The 27,354-nt window shown below is 37.6% G+C and overlaps 1 protein-coding gene across 1 annotated transcript in view; it reads left to right on the forward strand.

Annotated features, from left to right (window-relative positions):
• sgms2a (sphingomyelin synthase 2a) overlaps window positions 1–25,866 on the forward strand; it is a 39,593-nt gene extending 13,727 nt beyond the window's left edge. The window contains exons 2-6 of the mRNA XM_088918271.1: window positions 12,003–12,713; window positions 14,695–14,812; window positions 15,487–15,640; window positions 16,172–16,338; window positions 20,664–25,866. Of these exons, the coding sequence (XP_088774397.1) occupies window positions 12,232–12,713; window positions 14,695–14,812; window positions 15,487–15,640; window positions 16,172–16,338; window positions 20,664–20,849 (1,107 nt within the window). The 5' untranslated portion in view covers window positions 12,003–12,231 and the 3' untranslated portion in view covers window positions 20,850–25,866. The remainder of the gene's footprint in view (window positions 1–12,002; window positions 12,714–14,694; window positions 14,813–15,486; window positions 15,641–16,171; window positions 16,339–20,663) is intronic.
• Window positions 25,867–27,354: the final 1,488 nt, after the last annotated feature.

The raw sequence follows: 27,354 nt of genomic DNA on the forward strand, positions 1-27,354 counted from the left end.
ATCAAGGACATAAACGTACAGTATTTATTCTGAAGCTACTCCACTGTAGCTTTGGTCTTGTGTTAGGATCATTATGCTAGTGAAAGGTGACTTTTGCTCCCAGTTTTATCTCTGAAAGAAGGTTTTCCAGTAGGATTTCGCAGCATGTTGCTCCATCTATAGTCCCATCAGTCTTGACAAGCTTCAAAGTCAGTACTGATGAGAAGCAGAACTACAGTAGATAACATCATGCTGCGACTTCCATGATTGACATCATGGATAGTGTTGACTATGTGATGCTCTACAGTATGTTACATTTGCACCAGATGTAATACTTTGCTTTTACATTAAAAAGTTACAGTTTTGTCTTGTGTTACCAAACTCTGCCATGTTTGCAAGTATCACTTAAGTGTCACTTAAATTATTTTTTGCAAACTCCATGTGGGATTTGAGATGGGTTTTCCACTCTGCCATACTGTCCAGCTTTGTGCAGTGACTGGGACATTGCTGACTCATGAATGTTTTCCTCCCTCTCAGCTAGTGAGTCACTTCAATGTTGCCTTTGTGGTCAGGGTGGCATCCTTAACCAGTTTCCTCCCTGCCCAGCTGCTCAGTTTGGAAAGACAGCTTGATCTAGGTAGTATCTGAGTGCCTTCCACTTCTAAATAATCAACATCACCACTCTCAAAGAGGTATTAATGGTCTTTAAAATGGTTGTATGCCTTTTTCCTGATCTGTGGCTTTATATATCTTTATTCCTGGGTTGTTTTGAAAGTTGTTTGGTCTTCATAGTTGAATCTTTATTTGAAATTCACTACCTGACTAATTTTTATTATACACAACCAAAATCCATTCAACTAATTGTTTGGCTCATTAAGTTAGTTCTGTGCATCCACATTATTTGAGATTTATCACTGCAAAGGATTTGAACACTTACTGTATGCAATCACGGGTTTTACATTTTTCTGTCATATTACCTATTTACTTCTTTCTTTTTTTTTGCTTTGAATGCGTGGAGTAGGTTGTGTGCATAACAGATATTAATTGCTACTTCAAAGTGTTATGGCTTCAAATTTTAAAGCAACGAAATGTAAAAACTTCCCATTGAAAGAGTCTGAATGCTTTCGTAAGTCACTCTATTTGTATGATGGCCTGATCTACTGTTCCTGATCTCATGCTTTCTAGTGTTTCTCTCATTTTGAAAAGCAGAAAAGCTGAAGATGCATTTCTAATGTTTGTCCAAATGCTTTGAAACAGGGTGTCAGTAATCCCTTCAAATGTGATAATGATGCCATTAAATCGACAAATGTCTTTTTAAATGTCTTTTTGAGCACTGTAAAATGAACGACAGCCGTCTGTAGAATGCATTCATGTCATTAGGCTGAAAATGTATTGATTTATAGCTAGTTTAGGTGGCAAAACATTTGTGTACACAAATTGTGTGCTTTTTGTGGAATTTTTACTTCCTTTTAAATGTTTCCATCAAACTAAATAGTGGAATCGTTACAAGGGATACATTTGTTGCACAAATTGTAAAGCATTCTGACAGTATGTTCAGTCTTGTTGATCTGCCTGAAGAGAGATTGTGATCTGTTTACAGGATCACAATCTGTTTAATTATAGAATTAGTAGTGCAACTCGGAAATCGCTCTTGCGCTACTGATTATGGACAGAAGACAAGGGTTGATCCTCACTGATAAATCTACGCGATAATGTAGATGAGACGTTTAATACCATCCTTGAACATTTCTAAATTGTTTTTCCTAAATTATTATGCCATGAAGTTATGGAATTATATTTCCATCTCAATCTGGATAATATTTCTTTGCCGAACGGGCTGTTTTGTTGATTGTTGAAATGAAACTGCTTTGTCGGTGTGTCCTTAGTATGTCTGGTGCCATTTTTCCCTTTGCGTTTATGATGTGCGTTTTATACGTTTGTGAGGTACGTTTTGTATTATTTAGGAAAAAAAAAGAAAATTGTACTGAGATGATTGAAAGTCTTAATGTCCTTGTGTGGCTGAGGTGTCCCTGCCCAGGGGATGGGGCCAGCAGTTCTTCGCTTTTCCTGTTTGGAGCCTCAAGGCTAGCTTGCCACACCAAAGGGCGGAGTGACGTCCATTGTACAACTGGATTCTATGGCAGCTACTGTATGGTTGCCCTTTAATATTCAAATTAAAGCAAAAAAAAAACCACATGGAACGCATGTGAGATTTGGTCATTGTAGCAAGTTCATTGATTCTGTTAGGTCAGGAATGGCCAAGTGTACCGCGGGAAGCCGGAGCCTACCCGGCAAGCAACGAGCGCAAGGCAGGGTACACCCTGGACGGGACTCCAGTCCATCACAGGGCAAGTGCAAGCCAATCAAACATGGGGACAATTTGGAGGCCACGGTAAAGGCCGAGGGGGGAAATTTGGCCCGGACACCTACTGTACTCTTATCAAGAAATGCCCGGGGATCTTTAATGACCACTGAGAGTCAGGACCTCAGTTTAACGTCTCTTCAGATTAAATTACTTGAACAAATGACTTGAAACCATGCTGGCCTGTTGCTCTCTAGGACCAGGGTTGACCACTTCTGTACCATTTCATCAGAGGTGTTAAAAATGCAACAAGTGTTGGTGGTGTTGATACTCACATTTTTTGGTGTTTTTGATGCCTCTCACTATATATACACATGTAAATGTTTGATTGAGGTTATTTCTGACAAGAATAGAGCTGAATGAGATGGTAATTGACAAAAGTATTACAGTACAGGTATATAAACTTTGAGTGTGTGATCAAGCTCCTTATTCTTCATTATCTGAAGATTTATATTGCTAAATTCATCTTTCAGCTTTGTCTTTGGACGGATCTACTAAAATAAATGTGAATAATACATTTTTTTCGCACCTCACCTTACATGTGATCTCAGACTGAAGGCATTTTTCTTTAAAATGCAGAAAACTGTTCATGAGACACTGTTTAGGAAGATCAGTGACTATACCTGTGGAAACAAATCTGTAGAATGAAATAATTTCAAGAAACATTTTCTTATACCTGAAAATATACCTGTGATATACTGTAGTTTTTTTTCTTTTTCTGTGCACCAATATAGGAAACGAGACTGCACTCATTTTTTTTAGTGAAAACATAAAACAGATACTTGTGCCAAATAACTTGCATACTGTACATGCAGCAGAGATAAATATTGTAAGTTGCTTGTGGGTAGTTTGGAAACCTAATTTGTTTTAATTTACTTTTATAGCAACAAGTTTTGTAAATTTTTACACTAGGATAACCTTTGAACAAAAATAATTTTAAACACTGGTCATCCATTTGGAAAACAGAATTGAGTAATAAGCATTAATAATAGCCATTGAAGGTACAGTAAAACTGGTTTCAGTTCACCAGGTGCACACTATAAATGTGAGGTGTTACTTTCGAAACCCTGATTTAGAAATTTAGTTTTACTTAATAGGTTCACATTGCTGGTCTTGTACAGTAATATACAGTAGGACAAGACCAGCATATAGGACAAGAAAATACACATGGATGGATCTCTAGTATTTCAAGAATTGTCATATCACAAATACAACGGATTGTTTTAAGCACATTTGTTGGATGTATCTATATTAGTTATGATAACCATAATTTTACCTAGTACTGGCTAGTTTAAGGGACTAATGCATTTTTCAGGCTACTAACAAAAAATGCACATGTTGTCTGCAGTGAAGATGGATATAAGTTGAAGTTTCTGCCTTTTGATTCTGTATATGTGTCTTTATTTGACTGGAGATTTTTAAGAGCACTGCTATAACTTGCAGTGATGAGGCTGAAGGTGAAAAAAAATAGGATTCAGGAAGGGAGGGAGAGTTCTAGTTCATTGAAAACGTAACTTTCAGTGCTCACATAGCTGTGGTTTCAGTTTCACGAAATTGTTTGGTTTCACAGTAATGTGGACACCGTGTATGGGAAAGGGTGTGTCAGCAGGTTTCTGATTAGACAGAGCAGCTACAGTATGTGGTGCTCTGGTATGTCACAGAACCATCTTGAGCCATGCTGTAGCGAGACAACCGCTGCTACAGGAATGTGAGGTTTGGTCTCGCAATGCAGAGAAGTATAAAATGCAGTTAGCGTTCATTGCAAGTCAGAGAACAGCCAGAAAGTAAGATATTATTAACCTGACACCTGCATTTGCCAAGAGTCTTAAGGGGAAATGAAGGAATAACAGGGCCTTTTGAGAAATGATTTGCAATAGGTTTGCCATTAAAATTGGATATACAGTTCAGTACCTTCCTCTGAAGTAGGAAAACATGCAGTAAGAAGCAAATAAGTATGAGGCCACAATTGTAAGGATGTGTTTGTTTACTGTACATACGGGTACCAAACGAAATTTCAAAGTAATTATTCTGGATTATGTGGAATTAGCAGATTTTATTATTTTTTTTACATTTTTAAAGTGACTTAATTTTGATCCATAAATAGTATTTCTATTGGCTGAAGTTCTGGGTTGCCTGCAGGTACAGTAGGCAGGTACTGTATAAATCAGGTGCTGGCACATTCTCTCCAGAGGTTTTGAGTTTCACAGACGGGCTTGCTTACCCCTGGGGGGAGGAGGAGGGATATTTCCCCGCCGTGTTGCTTTGTCTGCGTACGCGGCAGGGCGGACCCCTGGTAAAGTGAGTTCCCCTTAGGTTCCAGGTCTTCGACTGCAGTGACGCGTGAGTCCACAGAGACGCTCCCAGGCCTGAGCAGTCCTACCCTCCCTGTCATGAAAACAAATCTATTTTTGGCAGGTGGGATCAGTAGGAAAGGTCCCAGGCTCTGCATTGTTTCCATCTCACAGCAGCATATCACCAAATTAGTCACTCGATTTTCTGGGAGCCTAGACATTATGTACAGTAATACTAATTTTGTTAAACGAAGTGTCAGTATGACTGAGTGAGGGTAGTTTTTACAATCCAGCGCTACCCAGCGTATTTGTCCTGCGGGAATACCATAAGGCCGCTTCTAAGCTGATTGCAGGGCACAGGATGATGAGACACACAAGTTCACAAAGCAGTGCTGATGAAACCGACATGATTTCTTAAATTCTCTTAGCCATTGTAGAAGAACAATGTCCTCGGCAGTAAAAACAAGCAGGAACTGTGAATAACATGCTAACCCCCCCTTTAATTCTACACAGTAGGTTCAGTAAGCAAATAGTTTTAGATTTTCACTTTATTTTGCGTAAAAGAGTGCATTAAGGCCTGAATTAAATCCAAATTATGAGCCACTTACCTGGCAGTCACGGGCTAGAGATCTGATGTTTAGTGGTAAAGGAGCCTGTGCCTATCAAACAGCAGACATTAAGTACTTTGTGTTACTTAGGTGGTTTTGATTTTATATAGGCTTAAATGTGCAACTTTTTTTCAGGTTTGCTTTCCAGCCATATATGTCTAATACTTCGACATTATTTATTGCCTACATAGATTGAAAATCAGGGAGGCAGTGGTTTTGTCAGTGTTTAGACTTAAAACGCCACAGGCAATATTTGTTTTCTGACACGTTGTAGTAAAGCTGTGCCGAAGCAGAATGAAAAACAAATATCCCCTTGGTTACATTGTTAGTCTTGGACTAGCCCAGAGGCAGAACGAATACATGCTCTCTGGCTGGTTGAGGTGATTGTGGGAATTAATTCACTGCTGTTTTTTTCAGCGCTGTTTGTAGATGAAACAGTGGTCTTAAATAGGATGGATCTTCATGGGTCTGCAGTGTTGTAAGCAGGTAAGACTCGTCACAACTGAAGCAAAGCCAAAGAGCTGCTATAGAGAGGAAATAGTTTCTGACTTGAATCTGAAATTGAATGTTTTGCTAAATTTGACTGGCACAGTTTCTGGTATTCTCTGGAAAGCTGGAAGTTATACAGTAGGTGATGCTAGGAGCAGGTGCCATTAAGTGAGCCTGTTCTTACTTCTTCCTGTTTTGTGATTTTTGAATGAAGACTTAAAATGCTCTCCAAAAGCGGGAACCCAAAGAGAATTCCAAATGGTCTTTCACAGGTTTTATTATTGAAAAATGTGAATTTTACTGGGCTCTAGCTATCTGTCGTAGTTTAGTAACGAAAGATTTTTTGGTTATGTTTTAACTGAATAAGGCTAAAATTAATCATTGTAACTCATGCATAATCCTTCGCAAACATCAGTGCAAATGACATTACGGACGTGGAGTTATTCATAACAGTTCATAACAAGACATAATCTCAGCAGAAAGCTAGGAGCAGAACTCCAGATAGGGAGAACTGAGGTGAAAATGATGATAGACACTTTCAAGGACTTGAGAGCTGACAAGGACTTTCTGCAGATGTAGCTCAGTAACACTGGTCCCCGTATGTTGAAATGTTATTTTTGTCCATGTTGCTTCATCACATTTTGTAAAATTGATGAAGGAGTGTTTTTAACCTCATTAAAGTAAAGCTTTACTATTTTTTTATTTATTTCCACTGGGGGTATTTAATATATTCCTTTAGAAAGTAGTTGTGCGGGTATTGGTGTAGCTGCAAATCTAGGAGCAATTCTGGTGGGAGGTTTCTAATGGTTTAAGTGAATCAAATTGGACTGTTATTTTAGAGTTTTATTTTAAAATGTGTAAGGGATTGGTGACAGGGGTCTTGGTACCACCAGAGACAGAAGAAACAATTTACCTCCAATGCCTAATTCATTTTATTAGAGGATGAGGAATAGCCTGAGATCACAGCACTTTACTGGTGTGATCGATTTTAAAAAGGGAACAAGCACCACTCAGTAAGCTCAGGGGTGTCTCTCAGCCTCCTGTTCTCTCATGTGCAGAAGTACAGTACATTTATAATTTCACAGGAGAAGCATGCTATGTTCGCCATCCTCTGTGGGTGGTCCAATTGGAATGCACATCCACAAACAAGGTATGAGGCACGCTTTATGTGGTCCTGTTTTAGAATTAACTAATTAACAAATTTTGGAAAGACAGATTGGCCTATGACCTGGGGAATGTCTGCTTAGTTTCATGTCTGCTCAGAGAGCGACAGATAGCTTTTCGGTCAGAAATACTGTGCAGTGTGTCAGGTTAACTTATTTGGTTTGCAGTCAGAATACAAGTAAGAAGGATAAATGCAAGTGGATTTTGCTTTCCATTCCATACTTTTCTTATCAGCTGTGCAAGCTTCACCTGAAACTGATTTTTAAGATACACAGGTAGGTTTCGTTTTTTCAGTCGCCTGTCAAGTCTTTCCACCTGGCACACAGAAGTTGATAAAATATGTGAACCAGTGTCACATAAAAGGCCTAGAGTGTTTAATGTGCTATTAGCCTCTTGAGGTGTTTAAGAATTGTATAGTTTGGAAGCCATAGCAAACAAGGTGGATCTTGAAGACTTGTGTGTGAATTCACATTTTCGTTTTTTACCCTGGTTGTGCATGTTCCAAGGTTTGTTTGATCATTTGAATGCTGGTTTTCCTACCAGAACATTTAGAAAGGAGAATAGTTGATGGGTGACAGGAGTTTGTGGGGAGGGGGGGGGTGTTAGTCTCACATTTGCATGGCTCTGTATGATACCTGCCTTTCCGGGTATTTAAAGTACACTATAACTTACAGTAACAACACCGCACTCAGAACAGATGCACTAGTGGCAAGTCCCTTTTGATCAGTTTAGTGAAAAGAAACAATTTAATCAGTTTATTCTTCCTGTCTCCTTCCCAGAAATGGAAGAGCTACAGTATATACAGTATATGCTCTAGGAAATCGAACTGATGAAAGCAGTTTGCCTATCACAAATGTATCTCATTAGTAATCAGGAGCCTGACTACATCAAACCGACCTCATTCATCTTTGTAAAACTTTCCTCTTCCAGCTATAGTATTTTTGCTATAAAGCTGGTTCAAGCCATGTCGCATGTTGCACCAGAATCGTTTGCTTGCATAGTGTGGCTTGAGGAACTGAAACCTCTTTCTTTAAATAGCATCTTTGTTGGAAGGTTTTGAACCTTAGGCAGTTTGTTGAAGTCTCCAGAAATTGAAAAATGAATCTTCCTTCTCCAGTTACAAGCAGGCCAAGATAAAATATCTGAGGTTTCTGAAACAGAAGACAGTGACTTTTCAGGTTATGACAAGATCATATCAACGAGAAAACAGCACACATGACATACTTAAGAATTTTTTAATGAGCGAAATACAGAGCCATCACCATGGCTGTGACATTATTGTTTTGTGACACTTCCTGAAATGCATACCCAGCAATCGGCCTGCCCACGTTCACTGTATTGAGGAGAAAACTTTACTAACTGGGTATTGATTGCAGAATTTTTTAAAGCACAAACACAGGCTGTTATAAAATCACAAGACTACACTCGCACTGCATAGTGAGGCATGTGAATTGTCCATCTTGTCACAGCTATAGTTTTCTTTCTTGTTATGTTAAAAGTTGTTCGATCGTGTCCTGTAATCTCAATCAGTTCTGTTTTGTCTAAGTGTGAATGCATTTTTTAAATGTTCCATTTTCACTTTGTTACAAAAATCAGGTTACATTTCAGATCCAGGCATGTACTGAACGAAGGTAGAGTGGAATACTGTATATGGATGACTATTTTGCACTGTATTACATTGTATGTTGTATTCCATAAAAAAGTGTCATTACACACACCTCTGTGAACTATAATTCAGAAAAAAAGAAAAATTCAGATAAAATAATGTCAGTCTTCAACCCCAAAACATGGAGGTACTGACAAAAATTCTCTTGTCCTAATATTGTTGTTCTGAGGACCTGACAGAACCTCTGGGTTTTGTGGGGAAATGATGGCTTTAAATCTGGACTATTTTCTGGCACATGAAGGCTATAAGTACATTACATGGATATTACCTGGTATGAAAACTCCTGCTGCACCTAAATGAATGTGCTTGGTCTTTTTCAAAATACTGCAGAGAAGCCGTACCCTTTATGTTGACCACAATGACTCCTCTTTCAGGTAATTGAGCATGTTTTGTAAAATGAATTAGGGACTTTGAATGAGGGATTTTGAAACAGGCTGTTAATGAGTTTTTGAGCTTGATGGTATTTCTGCTTTCACCATTATCAATGAAAGTTTTTAATCACTGAAAAAAAAGTTTTAGGTGCACTGCTCTCCATAATCTACAGTACCTCTTTCTCTAGAGTTTATGTGAGTTTTCTCTACATGGTAAATTAAAAATTGAATTTGGAGCTTGTTCAGTTTACAAATTAAGTGATTTTAAATAATTTTCAGGTTTTAATTAAAGAGTTTATATATCTCATGCATTCCAGGCTAATTCTGTGGTTAATTCTTTTTTCTTTACTATTATCAGTGTAATGTAATACCCAGAAGAAGGTTTTACAAAGTTAAGTGCAAAAGAATTTTAAAAGATTTTCAGTAAATTGCAAAGATATTATTAAGTGTTGAATTGTTTTTTGAAAAAATGTTTGTCTGACACTGGAACAGTATCCACCCATGAACATGGCAGTGACCTTATTCTTTAATAAACGAATTTGGATAATATGCTCCTTTTTCAGTACACAAAATGTTATCCACTTCTTTAGCCAACATTGTTTTTTGAAGGATGGAAACAAAAAGGAACGTACTCTATATATATGCTCTATTTATGAAAGGAAATTTGCATGCAGCATACAAGTTATTTTCTTCCTGGTTTTTTTTCCATTTTATTTTATAGTCCTCTTTGTTTTGTATTGTACATCTCCTAAGCACAGGCTGAAGCGTTTCATAACGGGGTTTACTGTATAAAGGTTAACAGAGTAAAACATACCCTGAGGACTTCCATCTAATACACTTGCACAAACATTTTTTGCATTTCTTCCAGCTTTAATGTTTTGAATTTTGATTGTTTTAACTTAATTTTGTCTGCATCTTCTTGTGTTGTGCTGCATAGGCCTTGTTGTTTGGTTACATACAGTACATCCCCACACCTCTACCTTGGTTTTTGTCGTTGCAGTTGTGCTCTTCTTCAAGGCCTTAATAACGATCATGATTTCCTTAAGCAATGCTGGTATATGGTACAGTACCTTTCACTTTTGTTGCCAGAATGTTTCCTGCTGGCCCTTGGATAGTTTTCCTCATCGTGTGATCGGCCTAGATGTTGTGTGCTACCTCTCATCTGAGTCAAGGATGATGTTAAAAAAGAGCCTTATAGTCTTCTGTCGGGGGATCAGAGTAGTTTTTACCTTAGTGAGCTAGAGCCCGATATAATCAAGTATTTTCAGCCTCCAGACTTTGTCAAGGACTGGCTTTTGGAGGGTGAATATCTTCCTTGCTCCAGGTCTGCTGCACTTTCAAGCGTTTGAAGTCTGTTCAATAACTGATCCATATCTCAGATGTGAATAGCACAGCCTTGCTCACAGGAAGAGAGACTTAAAAATAGGAATGGAGAGGACAGTTTTATTGTACATCACTGAGGCTTGTGGTCTCCTGTGGAAGTTTCTTTTCCCACAAGGAAAGCGGATAGATCTGTAGGGCAAGATCAAATTCACAAGGAAGTAGGCTATTTTTGATTTAACTCCTGGAACACAGTTTTATCATTATCATTAGCTGTGAGATGGTATAAATGTTTGTGCTCCATTTCCTCTTTCATATTGTTCTTTATCTCTTTAGTGTTTTCAGAAGGAGTTTTGTGCTTTAATGGAAAACTGGCAGTGACATACAGTATGCAGAAATCAGGCCATGTCTACTTTTCTTGAAGCAGTTCTGATATATACAGTATATATACTGTATATTCGGGAATATTGAGTTCTGAAAAACATGGTTATTGTGCAGCAGTTAAAATATAACATTTATAAAGCAGTTTATATGTATTTTCCAAAAACTTTGGATGATTACGCTAATCAACTTTGGTTCTGTGGAACACATTTTTTGTCAGTTTTTTTTTTTAGTTTTCAGTGGAAAGTAATGGACTACTTCAAGTGTTCTGCTCCCTTGATCCAGTGGACTGATTTGGAGGGAGAGATCAGTTGGGATCTCTCCTAATTTTAGAAGAGCTGACCAAACTGTTGCACAGATGAATGCTAGGTGGAGGCTAGGATTAGATCTTCATGTGGAGACCCGCTAAGAGTTTATTTTTCATGTTTTGTCCAATGAGGTTTTGCCCATTTCACTGTAACTACATTGGAGCCTCTTTCACTGTTGCCTATTTTAATGGTTTTCAGATATATTTCTTTGTGGTTTTCATCTCCCTCAGGACCTTCTGCATAGAGGTGTGCATACCACAAGGTCATTAATAGCTCAGTTTTTCTTTTGCATTTTTCTTTTAGCTTAGATAAGGAAACATATTGTATGTTCTTCACACTTCCCAAATTAAAAACTTGATGATGTGTACATAGTTCATTTGTTTGAACCTAATCCCATTTAAAGCCCCATTCATATAATTAGTGATGATGCACAAAATAATACTGACAGTGTTTTACGCTTATGTCCATCTTTGATACCAGCCTTAAAAGTGGAATTATTAATAAAACATCCACAGCCATTCTGTAGGTGACCTGAAAATCTCAAGATGGTTTCAGTTCTTCTTTGCTTTCTTTGCAAAACAAACACATTCTATCTGCATACCTGATGTCAGGCTTTTAAAATAACAAAAGAAGAAACTGTTGGCAAGAGTAATTAGGACTACAGTATGTATTTGAACAAAAAGATGCTGTTCAAATACATAAATTGTATTAAAGTGATGCAGAGTAAGGAACCTGTTAGACCAATAACCTTGTTAGTCAGATTAGTGTTATTTATTTAATTCTGATAAAAGATGTTCAGTAAGTCTTCAATTCAGTAAAACTTTTTATGTTTTGAATGCAAAGGAGAGATTTGAAGGGAAGTTAAAAGTTACAGTATAATACACAGCATGTAATTTTTTAAAAAGGATTGCACAGGTATAAAAACAAATAAGAAGACTAACTTCTTTACAACATATTGTATTCTTCAGGAATTATAACAAGGGTTTAGAAACTACTGTTAATCATAAATTTGTTGCAGTACTTCACTGATCCTTTCACTAATTGTGATTTGTCTTATTTTCAGGGCCACGGCTGTAGTTTTCTGTGTCTGTGGGGAACATGTCTTTTTTTCCTGTGGAAAAGTAGGCAGTATTACATGACCCTCAGCTGTCATTCCAAAAGCCTTTTACACTCCACAAGACCGCATCTTATCGACGTTTGAAAGCAGAGAGTAAAAAGTTGGAATTTCCTGCCTTAAAGGATAAACTCAATCCTCTTCTCCAATACTGTAGCTCACACCTTGCAGTGTATATATGGCATCTCCACAGCTTCTTCGTGAAGGGGATTCGGTGAACACTCACTTGGATTTACAAGTGGAAGAGGAACATACCGAGCTGTCCAATGGCTGTCCAAGGACTAACCTCATGTCAGCGTCATGTGACGGCAGCAGCAGCGGTCACCACAAGCAGAGCGCTCTGCCCAACAGCCTGAGGAAGGGCATCCGAAAGCGCCAGGACTACATTAAGATATCCGTGCCGGAATCTAAGAACCGCCTGCCCCTGGAATGGTGGAAAACGGGCATTGCGTTTGTGTATGCGTGCTTCAACTTGGTCTTGACCACGGTCATGATAACAGTGGTGCACGAGAGAGTTCCTGACAAGGACAACAGTCCTCCCTTGCCCGATAAGTTTTTTGACTACGTGGATCGCGTCCAGTGGGCCTTCTCTGTAACGGAGATCAATGGCATGGTTCTCGTGGGACTGTGGTTCGTCCAGTGGCTTTTCCTCCGATATAAGTAAGTGAGACTTGCCTTTGCACCTCCTGTGTTCCCAGGTAAAGGGAGCAGTGCACAGGATTTGTCTGCCAGACTGCTTGCTCATTCTGAACAATGAGCTCAGATGTCTTAGCCAGGAATCTTTGAGAGAATAATGATAAGAGAACAAGCACTAAGACATAAACTGAATAATTTGACTCCATCCATCCACACACAGGCACAAATACACACACACACTCACACCAGGGCCTAGGAGCCAGTTAACTTACTGGTATGTCTTTGGATTGAGGGAGAAAACTGGAGCACCCAGAGGAACCCCACGCAAGCATGGGGAGAGCTAAGGCCATGCAGACAGCACCCCAGGAATTGAACCCAGGGCCCCAGCGCTGTGAGGCAGCAATGCTAACCACTGCACTATGCTGCCTATTTTTTAACCCAGTGGTCTTTATACTGTGTGAATTAGAACAACTGTATTGAAGCAGAGTCTTTGTGTATACATATGCACTGATTAAATGAATTATATGTGTACCTGTGCACATACAGTAAACTTTGTATGTTGTTCTTGGATTTTTCCATGAAAATTAGAGGAGAATACTTGTTTTCCCATTGAGAGGAAGTGAAATGTTTTATGCTAACCGTAATTAATTTTACACTGAACCATGTTTTTGTTCAATTATATTGCCACATAATTTTGACTTTTACATACTGTAGTAAGTTATCGTGCATTAGGATTACCTCTGGTGAAACTAACCTGCCTACAATATATATAGGATTATTTGTGCTAGTTACCGGTTTGATTTGTTTAGTCTTAAAGTATTGATCTTTTTACAGGATAGAGGTAATATTATTTTGTAATGCAATGTCAACTGCTATACATAAAATAAAAATCTGCTGTTCTTGATCCTAAAATCTTTTAGTAATTTAAACAACAGCAGCTTTGCTACAAACTGCATTTGTATTTAGAATTAAAAATACTTAATATTTGTATTTGTATTAGACTGCAAAAAGGATGATTCACATTTGTTTAAGGTGCCTTAATTATATTGCTTTTCATTTAATAATGATAAAGTGGTAATATATTAATACCATGTTTTCGTGATTGTGGTGAGGCGGTGTGTTGGTGTTTGTTACCTCCGAAAGACAAATCCTTGGATAAAGCTTCTACTTCGAAACACACGGACGCAGCAAGCCCAGAAAGATGAATAAGGATAATCCGTTTTTTTTTAAAAACAACAACTGCGTCATTAGTAATTCTGGCATTTAGTTGGGTTTTATGTGTTACACGACGCTGTGAGAATAGGAAAATAGGAGGAAAAAAAAGTGCACGTCATTGCAGTACACTGGGAGAGGTGTTAATAGCACAGAAGGTTGCTCTCACAGCCACCCCCTGCAAATGTTCTCTACCAGAGTGTTGTTCATTCCTGCCTGCTCTGTCCTTGCATCCCATGGCGTCCCATGCCATGTGTAAAAAAGCTATGTCGGCCTGACACCACTGTACGTGGGCTTGTTTTCCATCCACTTGCATGGCAACAGACCTTGCTTAGAAATTTGTTTTCATTTGCTTAAAATTAAAGAGTGCAGAAGGGGTTAAAGAATGAGCCCCATCAGCATTCACTAACCTGCCAAGGCTTGTTCGACCAAACGTTGAGCTAGTTAGCTGGTTCTTGCATATTGAATCACCAGTTCAATGCGGGAGTCATGGTTTTCATATTTATTTATGTATTGGCCTACGGTTTCACAAAGGGCTAAGATCTCCACAGTGAAAATTTTCTTCATGCACACACAAAACCTCCAAGAGGTAGGAGTCATTATAGTAGTCCTCTGATTCACCTCAGGTCTCAGTAGTACTGTATATTTAATCTCCGATAAGAAATTGTTTTTCAAGTTAACCTAGATGTATACCGAGAGGCTTGAAACTTGAGGGTTATGAATCCTCTCTTCTCCATGGAAAACAGGTGTTTTCGTACTCTACTAATTCACAGTGTGTTGGTGTATTTTCCAGGGCTATTGCTGGAAGAAGGTTTTTCTTTTTGGTGGGAACTCTGTACCTGTACCGATGCATTACTATGTATATAACAACATTACCTGTACCAGGCATGCACATGAACTGTGCCCCAAAGGTGAGTGAGAAGAATGTACATTAGATTTTAGATCTCACCCTCTCGATCAATGAACGAGGTATCAATGTTGGCTGCCGGTGTGTTTTGGTGAACTGTAATTACCTTCATTAACCAATCTTGACTTGTCATAATTCAAGGATTTTACATTTCCCACTTCAATGTTGCGCTCATGAAAAAATCGATTTAGGGTGAAAGAAGGGAATTTCTTCCTGTGCTGTTTTTCCTACCATGAAAGATAGGCTTAGATATTTTTTATATATATACAGTACAATAAAATAAGGACTCAGGTCTAAAATAATTATCTTGTTTGATGATAACAACACAAGCACTCTGCTGAAAAACCAGCTACAATTTTAAACCTAAAATACAACTTTATTAGAAGTGTTAAAGATATATGTTTGACACCTTCCTATTTAATTAGTAAAGTTACTAATATTAGTTTTCTAGTATTAAAAGTGATTTTTCTCAGCATTTGAGTGGCTGTGTTTTTCCAAAAATGCTATCAGACAGTATGCCCTTCATACAATACCTGGTCTCACTATTTAACATTTACAAATTTAGCTTTTTTTCTTGGGTACTCAGATGTTTGTATTTTTTCTGTAGGTACTTTTGGTTTTCATGCGACTGTCATGACTCTTTTCTAGCAGAGTGATGCGATTTGTTTTCTCCCTCAGCTCTATGCGGACTCCCAGGCCAAGATTCAGAGGATCCTGCGGCTGATATCCGGCGGGGGGTTGTCCATTACTGGCTCCCACATGATGTGCGGAGATTTCCTGTATAGCGGTCACACCGTCATGCTCACACTGACCTACCTGTTCATCAAGGAATGTGAGTTTCACACAACCAACTCATTACTCGGTTAGCTGGGATTTCTAAAATGATGAAACTGTAATCTGGGGCAGCCATGATTTGAACTGACACCACCGAGATCTTCGACTACATCTTAAAAAATGTGAATTTGACGCGTGACTCCCCACGGCACTCACTGGTCTGGTTTTGCCGTTGACAAGACACATTCAGTAATGCACTTAAAACCACAAACCTCTCATAACAGTCAGGCTTTGTGTTGTGTGGAAATGTTTTGACTGCAAAGCCACACTCATTACTTAAAGTACCAGCTCAGCATTATTAAAATTCTTACGCTCGTTTGGATTATACGGGCCTAGCCCTCTTAGTGATCTTGCACAACAGTAGGTGGATTGTTTTATAGATTATCCCATAGTTCAAATCTGGTTTGTGATTTGTCTTTTGCTGTGTTCCACGTTTGACGTTTGTAATCTCTGCGATTGATCCCTTTGGCAGTTTGTTTCTTGGTGTTTCTCAGATTTACTCCCATACATCCTTGTGTTTGTCCCGTAGATTCTCCTCGCCGGTTCTGGTGGTACCACCTGGTGTGCTGGCTGCTGAGTGCTGTGGGGGTAGTGTGCATCCTGGTCGCCCACGAGCACTACACTGTGGACGTTGTGGTGGCCTATTTCATCACCTCGCGTCTGTTCTGGTGGTACCACACAATGGCCAATGTACAGGTGAGTCGGAGGAACACCAGCACAGCCTTGTACATCCTCGAACATCATCAGCAAACACTCAGTCGACAGCCATTAGTTGTTCAACTGATCTTACTGCTGCCAGCAAATATGCAGTGCAGTGCTCACAAGGCAAATTCAACACCGCTGATCTCTATCTCTCCATGCTTTGCAAAACCAGAGAATAAACTGTTTGAAGGTCTATCTTCTTTGATGTTCAAGGATACTGAAGTATTAAAATCCTCAAGGACAATATCTCTCACTTCTTTTTTTCCTTTTAGTTTTCTCTTTTACTATGGTTTCCTTTTTTCCTTCTCCTTTCTCCCTCTTTTCATATTGATGTTGGATTTATACAGTTTGTTTAGGTACCAAGTCTGGCATACCACGATGTTGGTGTACAGTACATGTGTTTGTTATTGTCTGTGGTGCTGTGGTACGTGTAATATTATTTTGTCTTCTCTGAAAATGCAATAAACAAATTGAACATAATATCCCCAAGGATGATGAAATGAAAAAGCCAGCAGCAATATCCCACTCCAACTCCCAACTGGCAACCCACTGAAGCTTTGCAAGTGTGAGCCTGGTCAGTACCTGGAGGGGAGACCTCCTGAGAAAGCTAAGGTTGCTGCTGGAAGAGGTATTAGTGCCGCCAGTAGGGGGTGCTCACCTATCCAGTACAGTGATGGCAACACTATACTATAATAAAGGTGACAACCTTCAGATGAGATGTAAAACCAAGGTCCTGGCTCTCTGTGGTCATTAAAAATCCCAGAGTATTTCATGAAAAGAATAGGCGTGTTCTGGCCAAATTTCCCCCTGGGCTTTACCAGTCAAGGCCTCCTAATAAACCACTCTGTCCTCCTCCCCACTGATAGCTGATGTGTGGTGATTGTACTGGTGCACTATTGTTGCCGTCACATCATCCAGGTGGGGCTGTACTTTGGTGGTGGTGGAGGGGAGTCCCCATTACCTGTAATGTGCTTTGAGTGGAGTGTCCAGAAAAGCAGTATATAAGTAAGCTCTATGTAAAGAATTACTATTAAAAAATACAGTAAAACAATTCCCTGCATCCATTATATTTCCACTAAGAACACAAGGCAGGAGCTTTGTTTAAAATAAAAGAGAATAATTTACTTAAAATCTTAAATCAAGGCTTAATACATGAAAATTAAAAACAAAGCAAAATACAGAATAAGTATAGTATATTCAAATATAAATGTATTAAGTAGTAAGACCTTTGTCTGTTTTTTCTTTCAGTTATTTTCTATATTAGTATAAAAGTTTCAGTTCCCTTAAAGAAAGGAAAATCAATCTTGGTATACCGCTTAGTAAAGCTTTTAGGAATTTGACAGTGGAGATAACACTGGGGTCACTTGTCTTCTGGTTTGTAAGTGATTTAAAGATAATTGTGGTTTTGCTGAAGATTGTACAGCCCCTGTTGTGAAATTATTTATCTGAAGTAAAGGTGATTGGTTGAAGTGGTTGTTGAACTTGATCTTTTGAATTGACCTGCTTTGTATTGCACAATGAATTCTATGTAATAATTCAAAGGTTTTAGCTCTTTAATGCTATTGTATCTGTATAGAAATATATGTCAGTTGTTTACTGTAGGTAGAAGTTCTGTAATCTGTTTACTTGAATTAGTGGTCAACATTGTTTTCTTCTACATAACTAGTGTGTAGATGTGTTCATCCTTAATGAAGAATGAAACCCATATTCTCAAGGCTTTTCAGTTGCTTCATTAGATGTAATTTCTCGCTGTTTTTTTTTAAGAAAAATGTTCCTTTCACTTAAAATTAATGTAATGAAATTTTCTGTGTGAAAAATAACTTGAAGATTAAATAAGAATCTGAGCCAAGATCTGCAGCTTTAGTGTGATTTAGACAGGAGATGTGTCAGTAGCAAACACTGTTTACAGTGGTAACACTGTTTAACTCACAGAAAGGCAATTTTTAATCTCTGGGGATCGTAATGGAAAACCAAGAACCACTTTAGACCTGAGTGTAGGTCATTGGCTTGAAATTTTGGCTATTCCTCTTTGTTGGTTGGAGAAAAACATTAACCTTCTGGAGACAAAGTATTGTTGTTTTTTAATTTATATATAATGAAATTGTTCTACTGTAAAAGTATTAAATTCCATGTTGTCCATTGGGCTGTAGATGTGTCAGGGAGAAATGGAGAAGTTTGCTATTGAACAAGTGCAGGAATCCATGTTACATAGAAAAGAGTAAAGGTACTGAGTAGGTATAGGGTTCCATAAACCATCAAAATGCTCTGGAATTGAAACTCATAATGCCAGTGAACACTCTTGTCGACCTTAGGAATAAATATAGGCTTTTAAAATGGTTTCTAACCTCTAAAATGTAAGCACAGATTATCGATCCAATTTAAAGTCTGGATGACTGTCTTCATAATTATCAGGAATGGTTAGTGTGTAATGTAAGTGTGAGGCTGGATGATGAGTCAAAAAATACTGCATAATCTGGTTCTGGCTGACAGTGCTCAACAACACACTCTGTAGTGAGGTTTTATAGATAAACATGCTGAAAAGTCAAAAGATCCAGCAGATGTACAAAACAAATGAGGAAAAAACAACCTGTTACCAAGGGACCTTATGTGGTTCTCTCTAGTGTAGTAATTCCAGGTTTTGCTATCTTCTAAATACAGCAGACAAAAGCTCACTTAAGCCAAACCAAACACATTCACACAAGCCAGACTTCACTTGTCCCTTGCCTTGTCAGGTGATGTTCAGAGTTGAACACAAAGTTATTCTGCTTTTCAGACAACATAAAAGATGTTCAGTTATTTTTCAAGTATATTTTGTTAAACATGTAATTTATTAAAATGATATAGAATCTTTATGTTTTATAAGAATATAACATTAAGTTATATATATGTAGACATGACTCTCGTAAATTAAATTCTAATAAGAGCTGTTTAAAGCATTCTTGTCAATAATCAAATGTCAGATGCAGGATACTGATCTGGTATCTGAAACCTGTGCTTGAACTACCAGACTCGTTTTAATTTTGCAGAATCAAAAGATTCATTTTTCGAATGACCTATTTTGCAAAGAGTTTACAATTGCTTCCAAACTGCTCATTTCTGTATTTTCTGGAATCTCCACTCTGTTTTTATCACTTATTCTTGAGTGCTGTTTTGATGGGATCGGTGGGACTCCCAGTACTGTTTTTTGTCATCAATACCCTTTTGAAAATCAGGGAGAGATTCCCCTCAGTGTAATAAAGCAGCATAAAAAAGCTTTTTATGCCAACTAATATTTGTTTCTGTGGTAAGGGTAAATTCAACACTCTCATTGTTAGTAATGGGAAGATTTACAGTAAATATATTGTAAGTGTGAGAGCAGAGATAATGCCATCAAACAATTACAACAACAGTTTCATTTTTTTCCTTGCAATTGGATTCATATTGGCAAGCTGTTTCTGTGTAGTAGAAGGTCTCCTTGAAAATATCTTGAAAATAAAAGAATAAATGTTAAGAAGATATGTAGCTGTTAAAGCATAATGTTTCATTTTAAATTTGATGAAGGTTCCTCAGGAAAGGAGGACTCACAAAAGTTTACAAATGGATGTAGAACCAAACATCTTCATTTCAACTGTGCAGATATTACTATACTGTATTTCCCTGTATCCAAAGCCCTACAAAAATCAACGCAAGATTGCCTCGATTGCCATTTTGAGTGTTATGTTATGATAACCTCCTTTTCCAAAGCTACTTAATCCAGGTTAAACAGCAAGCTAGTTTATTCAGAAATGACATTAACATCCACTTCAAAGACTAGGTTTGACGTAAGGATCACGCAAAGCTGAAAATCATTAAATCTGTCATCAATGTCTAGGTCAAACCTAGTCAAAGATTCTCTGAATTCTAGGCTCTAGTCAAGATGTCACTGTACTTGCTAATGTCCAGAAGGCCAGCAGGTGTGAAATGTTTCATTTTGTTCAACCTCATGTACTGTATCCAAAAGTTAGGTTTCGTTTTCAGATAATCATCTCCGGAAATGTCTTTTATATCCCTTACTATTTACAGCTCTGACTGTTCAATATTTCGTTCACATCTGTTAGAAATGCCAAGTCAAGCAGCAGCACAATGTCTGATACCTGGGTGGTATGTTGGTTTCTTGACTCCATGAAAACTTTGATTTCTGACACATCTGACGGAAATCGATGTCAGTGCTTCTCTTTGCTAAGCCACTGGTAAGCCAGAGTGCAGTTAAACTGAAGCTGTGTCCGAGCACTTCAGGAGGCGTAACTTTTAAACGCAGTTTGTTTTTATTCCTAAATTCTGCTTTGTGTTTGTGTTCACAGGCACTGAAGACGTGCTCTAACAACTACCTCTCCCGCGTCTGGTGGAATCCCGTGTTTCGGTTCTTCGAGAAGAACGTGCAGACCCAGGTCCCCTGCACCTTCGCCTGGCCCATCTCCTGGCCTCCCAGCTGTTTCAAGAACTCCTGCAAGAACTACTCCATGGTGCAGAGCAGCAGAGGGGAATGAGATACCGATGCACACCTCCATTGAGGCATTCACCTGCAGTGTCACGTCAAACTTGATTTTTTTTTTCTTGTTGATTTTCTGGACGGAACATCTTTAGACCAAAATGCTAAGCAGTTCACACCAAAGACTATGCAAAAGAAGTGCTTCTTCAACATATCCTGTTACAAGGTTAAATATATGAACATGCCAGCTGAAAATCTCTCTTAATGGGGGGGGGGGGGGGACACGTGTTCCAGCCGCAGAAGCACTGGAACCATAATGTTGTTCCGATTATGTCCAAGGTGAGAGTGAGTGAATGCGCGACGTAGTATAATTCAGTGTTCAAATTGATTTTGAGTTGTTTTTGTTGTTGCTGTTGTTCAAATTCAACAAAAGCAATGAAAAACCAACATGTTGTAGTGTTTCCTATGGGGGCAGTTCTGAAGAAGGGTCATATTTCAGTGTGATTCTTGGACACTTATTAGAGCATCATCTTTGGATGAGCAGAAACAGTTACTTTACAGCTGGGAAGCTTGCGAAGTGGTGGAGTCAGTCAGCCACTGTGTTTTCCAATTTCTGTGGGACTGTCTTATAAACAACATCATATCCAACCTTTCTAACATGTGGCAATGGAGGCCTCTACTTTTAGAACACAGTAGGGTGCAGATATATCACTCAAAATCGGAGAGTAAGCAGAAGAGGGAAGCGTTGACACAAACTGTATGCTGTGACAATCACTTTTCATCTAGAGCACGTTGGAACTGAATGTTTCTGTCTTGCTGATGCTCAGTGTTGGACAACAACAAAATATATGAATTAATTTGTGGCCTTTATTCTTTTTTTAAAATAAAATGCACAAGAACCTTTGTTTCCATATTCCAAATGAGAAGGCAGGATTGGTCCCTAGTACAGTAAATCTGAAGCTTAATGCTTGAATTTCAAGCAAAGGAATGTAGCAGTCTGTTATGCTTTCATCAGTTTGCTTGAATTACTCTTACCTCCTTAACTATGTGATGACATCCATTCAAATGATTTCAACATTTTAAACAGAAAAATGGGAAATAATTCATTGATGGCTCGGTTTCTGTAAAACAATACGTTTTATAGTGTGTATTTCAGTATTTAGTATAAATATTCTTATAGTGTAAGATACATTTTTTCTTCTGGATTTTTATTGGTCACTATATATATATATGAGAGAGAGACTGGTGATTTTTTTTTCCATTTATCTAAGACAAAGTACATGCTTGGGATCTTTTCTTTTTCAGAAATAAAGTATTATTTTTAAATTAAATTTTCAGGTAAATCAACTTTAATTTTGTGTGTATATACTGTTTATGAAAACATTCAAGTAGACAAATGTTTAAAGATTTACCTTTTCTGCTTTTATATAATAATATTTTATATGCAAATTCTATGATGCGCCTGGCCAAAATGTAATTGTTTTATGGTGTTTTCTTTACAAATCATTTTGCAATTGTTAATTTAAAAATGTTCATTAATACTTGAGAAAAAACAGTAATTTGGTCTTCACAATACTGTAATTCACAAAAATACCTTGACAGCAGACTGAAGCTACGTTTCCTTATATTATATTATCATATAATATTATATGTATATTATATGTATCTATATATAGAAATATGCACAAAACACATTTGATTAGATAATTGTGTCTGTCTATAGGATTTTAGGAAATAATGACACAAAAGGGGTTCCAGCTCATAAAGTCCATAAAATTGCCTTTGAGATCATCTATGGAATACATCTGATTCACATCATGGACAACTGCTGTGCAGGGCTAATAATCTTGAAGACCCTGTTAAATTCGTCTCTCTACCTTTGACATCACTGTGTCCTTGAGGGAGACCTCAAGATCTAGTGTAGCTACAGTAAATTAATACATGGGAAATATACTGTAGTATATATATAATAATGAAGGTAAACACTATAATGACATATACTTCAACAGCAGTCACCCATCACCAATACTGATCCACAATAATGAAGACACTGTTCTGAAATGAATATGCCAAAATGGGGGAAAAAATATATATTAAAGTCAAGTCTTTGAGGGAAAATAAACTACAGTACATAGAGTGTCACATTTCCTTTTCAACTTAACTACAGTAAGAATTACTTTTTTCTGTTGTGACTGATTATATGCTTTATTACAGAATAACATGTATTGAGCATCTCTAGGTGTAAGATGTGATGAAATTCTTGTACTTTAATGATGACTGGAACCCCTTTCCTGGCCAGTGTCTGTGGGTTGCATTTCTAGTGCAGTAACCAAGGAAAAAGAACAGATATCTTGTTTAGGCATTGAGTATAATTTTGTATAAACTAAGGGAGATGTCAATGGCTTTTATAATACTCAAGCACAGTACCTAGTTCCATGTGTTATTTTTTCTGCTTTTCTTGAAGTGAAGAGTAAAATTATGTGTCAGGATCCCTGGTGCCTCATTATGACCTTATCCTCCTGTAAAACATCACTGTTTATCTTCTGAAAAATATGAAACTTGGTTATCTGCAATAAAATAGCATGACTTCATTAGTTTCAAGAACACAGCTAATATCGTCTAAATTGATATACATTGAAGGCTAAAGGGAATAGATTTGGTTAATAAATAACTTAATTAAGTTAAGTAACAGATATTATACTGTACATTATACAGTATGCCAGGACTGTCTTGTCTAAATGTTTGACTTCATGTTATACAGTATATCAAAGTTGTCTGAAGCCCTGCTTATTATCAAACTAGACAAAAGCAAAAACTTGTTGATGCCTTGAAGTGACATTGACACAGTTTCTTGTCAAAATACTTGAATAATGGTGAAATGAAGATTGTCTGTTTGGTGTAGCTGTAAATAGAATGTTGAATTAAGGCCACATATGATAAATTGTCACTGTAAAGTAAAATCACGATTGCATTTACAGTGCCCTTAAACTTTCATAAATGCTCAAGGCTTTACTGAAAAGGCATGGATAATGGCATGGTTTTCACTCTTCTAATCAACATGCAAGAAACTGTAATAGAAATTAATATTGAGAAGTTGTGGATTATACTGTAAAGTTTTGAAAATTGGAAAGAGTTCCATAACTAACAGACTTTGCCATCTTGGCTGCTTCTTGCTGTTACTATGATTAAGTATCAGTAGTTTGCAATTAAGATATTGATTATATGTTGGGTGTCGAGTTTAACAATTGCGGGCCACCCTTTCTATCCAGCAAATGAAAGACATACACACTGGCCATTGATCAGGAGGGCTGTTACAGTTATAAAAATGTATTTCCTCCTTCATTCTTATCAAATGTGTAGGTGATCATAAGTCAATTAGAATTTTAATACTGTTTTACAATATCAATAAGAATCTTTTTTAAGAAGTATGGATGAGTTGTATAAGTAGTATTTAGTCTTGTGCTTATTTCTAAAATATTAGAAAACATACATCACTTGTAAGAATGAATTCAGATATGTATTTAACAGTTCTCACTGAAGCATAATAACAATTACAGTCTTTCCAACATGTAGCCAAGATCAGTATCGGTTACCTTTAAAACTTCATCCTAAGGTATTGCCTACATTTTCCAAACAATCATTTTAGCTTTTCTTTTTTTTAGAACCAAGAGTGCAGTCAAAAAGCCATAGCTTGACAAAATAGTTTGAGAAATGTTGGCACCATCACCATAGTTCTGCAAGGAAACATTAAATATACTTGATTTATGACATCTGTGTTCTTATAAATTTATAACCCTTTAGAAAGGTTTTGCACAGTCGTGTTGTGGTTAGCATTGCTGCCTCACGGTGCTGGAGCCTTGGGTTCAATTCTGGGCCAGGGGTGCTACTGTGTCTGTGAGGATTTTGTATGGTCTCCTTGTGTTCATGTTGTTTTTTACCAGGTGCTCCGGTTTCCACAGTCCAAAGACATACTGTACTTGTAGGCTAACTGGCTTCTGGGAAAATTGTCCCTGGTGTAAGTGCGTGCATGTCCATATCTGTGTTTGACCTGTGATGGACTGGTGTCCAGTCCGGTGTGTGTCCTGCCTTGTGCCTGGTGCTCGTCAGGAAATGCTCTTGCTCTCCTGCTAAAGTGTATTGAATTTAAGCTGTTAGAAAATGGATGGATTGATTTGCTGCAGAATTTAACCCAGTTATCCCGTAGTCTCCCTTCAGTATAATAAATGCCCCAATAATATTAGATTCTCTTTCAACTTTGAAATACTGTAGTTAAAATACAATTAAAAGAAGTAGTGTGCTTTTAAGCATGATACATTCCTCCTGTGTTTTGCATCATATCATTGAAATCACTTGTTTTTATATCATGGAGAAACATACAGTAACTAAACGGGTCAAAATATTTATACAGCGTTCAGTATACATATTTAAACCTTACTATACTGTTTTCACATACCCATAAATTGTGGAAATAAATGTGCTAAATATTTTATGTGCACGAGAGAGTAGTGCAATTACAGACTTAGTCCTTAACAATGTCCAATTTGTTGTTGTCAGCAGCAGTTGCAGGAGACTCTAGTCATCAGTTTGGCTTTTAAGTGTCCAGTATATTGAAACTGACTGAAAAGTCTATTTGTGGGGGAAAAAAAGGTTCCTTTTATATACAGTAATTTACATATGTGTATTCAGTAAAACCATAAATGTACCTGACACTGCATAACGGATCCCCTTTGTGCTGACATACAGCACAAGTGGGATGCCATTTTAAAATCTGGCATTTTTTGGAGAGCATATGCATCTTTTGCTGGCTTAGTATGTGCTGTTAAGCACATTTAAACAAAAGTTTGTAATGTGTATTTTTAGGCGTACATTATACCACAGGGGCTTAAGTCTCACATTTAATGTGCCTTAAGAGTTTTACCCGTAAACATATACACTCAGTAGTGATGACATGACATTCTTTGTGTGTGATGTTGTATTTCTGGCTGTACGTGTAATAGTGTCAAAGCTTTTACCATTTATAATTTCCACTCTGTAAAAGGTGTAAGACTGTTAAGAATAAAATACACCCTTACCTATAGGCTTTTGAATAATTTGTTTATTATGATTTGATCTACTTACTACATGTTTTGTGTGACTATAATCATTTCCTGGTGCCACGTTCTGGAAAGACATGATCGCCACACACACACACATTGACCCATCATGCCAAGTACAACCCAAGTCAGCTCTATGAAAGCTCCATAGAATCCTTTCCTAGAAGCCAGAAAATTGGAAAAAAATTAAACAGATTAATTTGCACTGCAGTAGGGATTACTGCCATCACTGTCATTATAATGGCCAAGGCCGTTTCTGGTTAGTTCCCCACCTTCTTTGTTCCAGTTATGCAGGACAGTGATTGTAGGATTTAAGTTGTGTTTTTTTACAAAAGTAACAGAGCTAAAAACAATGCACACAATGCACACGAGAGAGGTTACAAATGAGAGGATGCCATTTCACCTGTCTAGTTTGGGTTTCCTGTAGCTACAGTAATTCATTTGAACAGAGATCACCATGCTAAAGGTGAAATATTGAAATAATGGGTAGAAACAGGCAAAGCTACACGAATGGATTAGGTACAAATTAAAAATGTTGCAGCAAGAATATCACAGGAGTCCACAGAATTAGTCCTCTGATAATACATCTTTAAATATTGTCACATGAGTTGATGCCAAACAGCTTTATCAATGACATACATTTCTCTCAGTTTATAATCTCTTCTAGTTTATCTACTGTATTTGACTAGCTTGTAAGGTAGCTTTTATGTCCTTCAATTCAAATTAGGACCCACACAGACCGCAGGGTGAGTGCTCCCCACTGGTCCCACTAACACCTCTTCCAGCAGCAACCTTAGCTTTCCCAGGAGGTCTCCCATCCAGGTACTCAAAACTGCTTGCCATTTGTGAGTTGCAAGGTGATATACTGTATACAGTATATAACACCCAGTTCTAGCCTGATTCACTACGTTTGACGTCAGCTCCTGATAATGTTGCCAGATTTGATCGGCCCGTTGTTTATTAGATTTATTGTGTTTATCCTTCAACTATTAAAGGTTAATTAAAGGGATAACTTGCCTCCTAATGGGATTGCTGTCATAGAGTCCCACTTCCGCACAATCTTTTTTGATTGTAATGCGCCCTCTAGGAGACATATTCTGACATTGCAAGTTACAGTTCAACCTGTCGAACAGTTTAAAAAATATGAAGAAAATAATAATTGCTTACACTTATAAAGCGCTTTTCTGGACACTCCTCTCAAAGCGCTTTACAGGTAATGGGGACTCCCCTACACCACCACCAATGTGCAGCATCCACCTTGATGATGTTAATAAAATAACAAATAAAATCAAGTCAATAATACAGTATACTGAAAAGGATTAAAGTTACCAATAAGTGCGTAATGTAATGCGTATTTTCTTAAAATAATTAAGATTCAAGTATTTGAGAAAAAAAAAACAAATACAAAACATAATACTTTACGTCTATGATAATATGTATCTTCTCAAACAGATTTTAAAACGTGAAAGT

Source organism: Atractosteus spatula, chromosome 1 (genome assembly GCF_055471065.1).
Source record: "Atractosteus spatula isolate fAtrSpa1 chromosome 1, fAtrSpa1.hap1, whole genome shotgun sequence".
NCBI lineage: Eukaryota > Metazoa > Chordata > Actinopteri > Semionotiformes > Lepisosteidae > Atractosteus > Atractosteus spatula.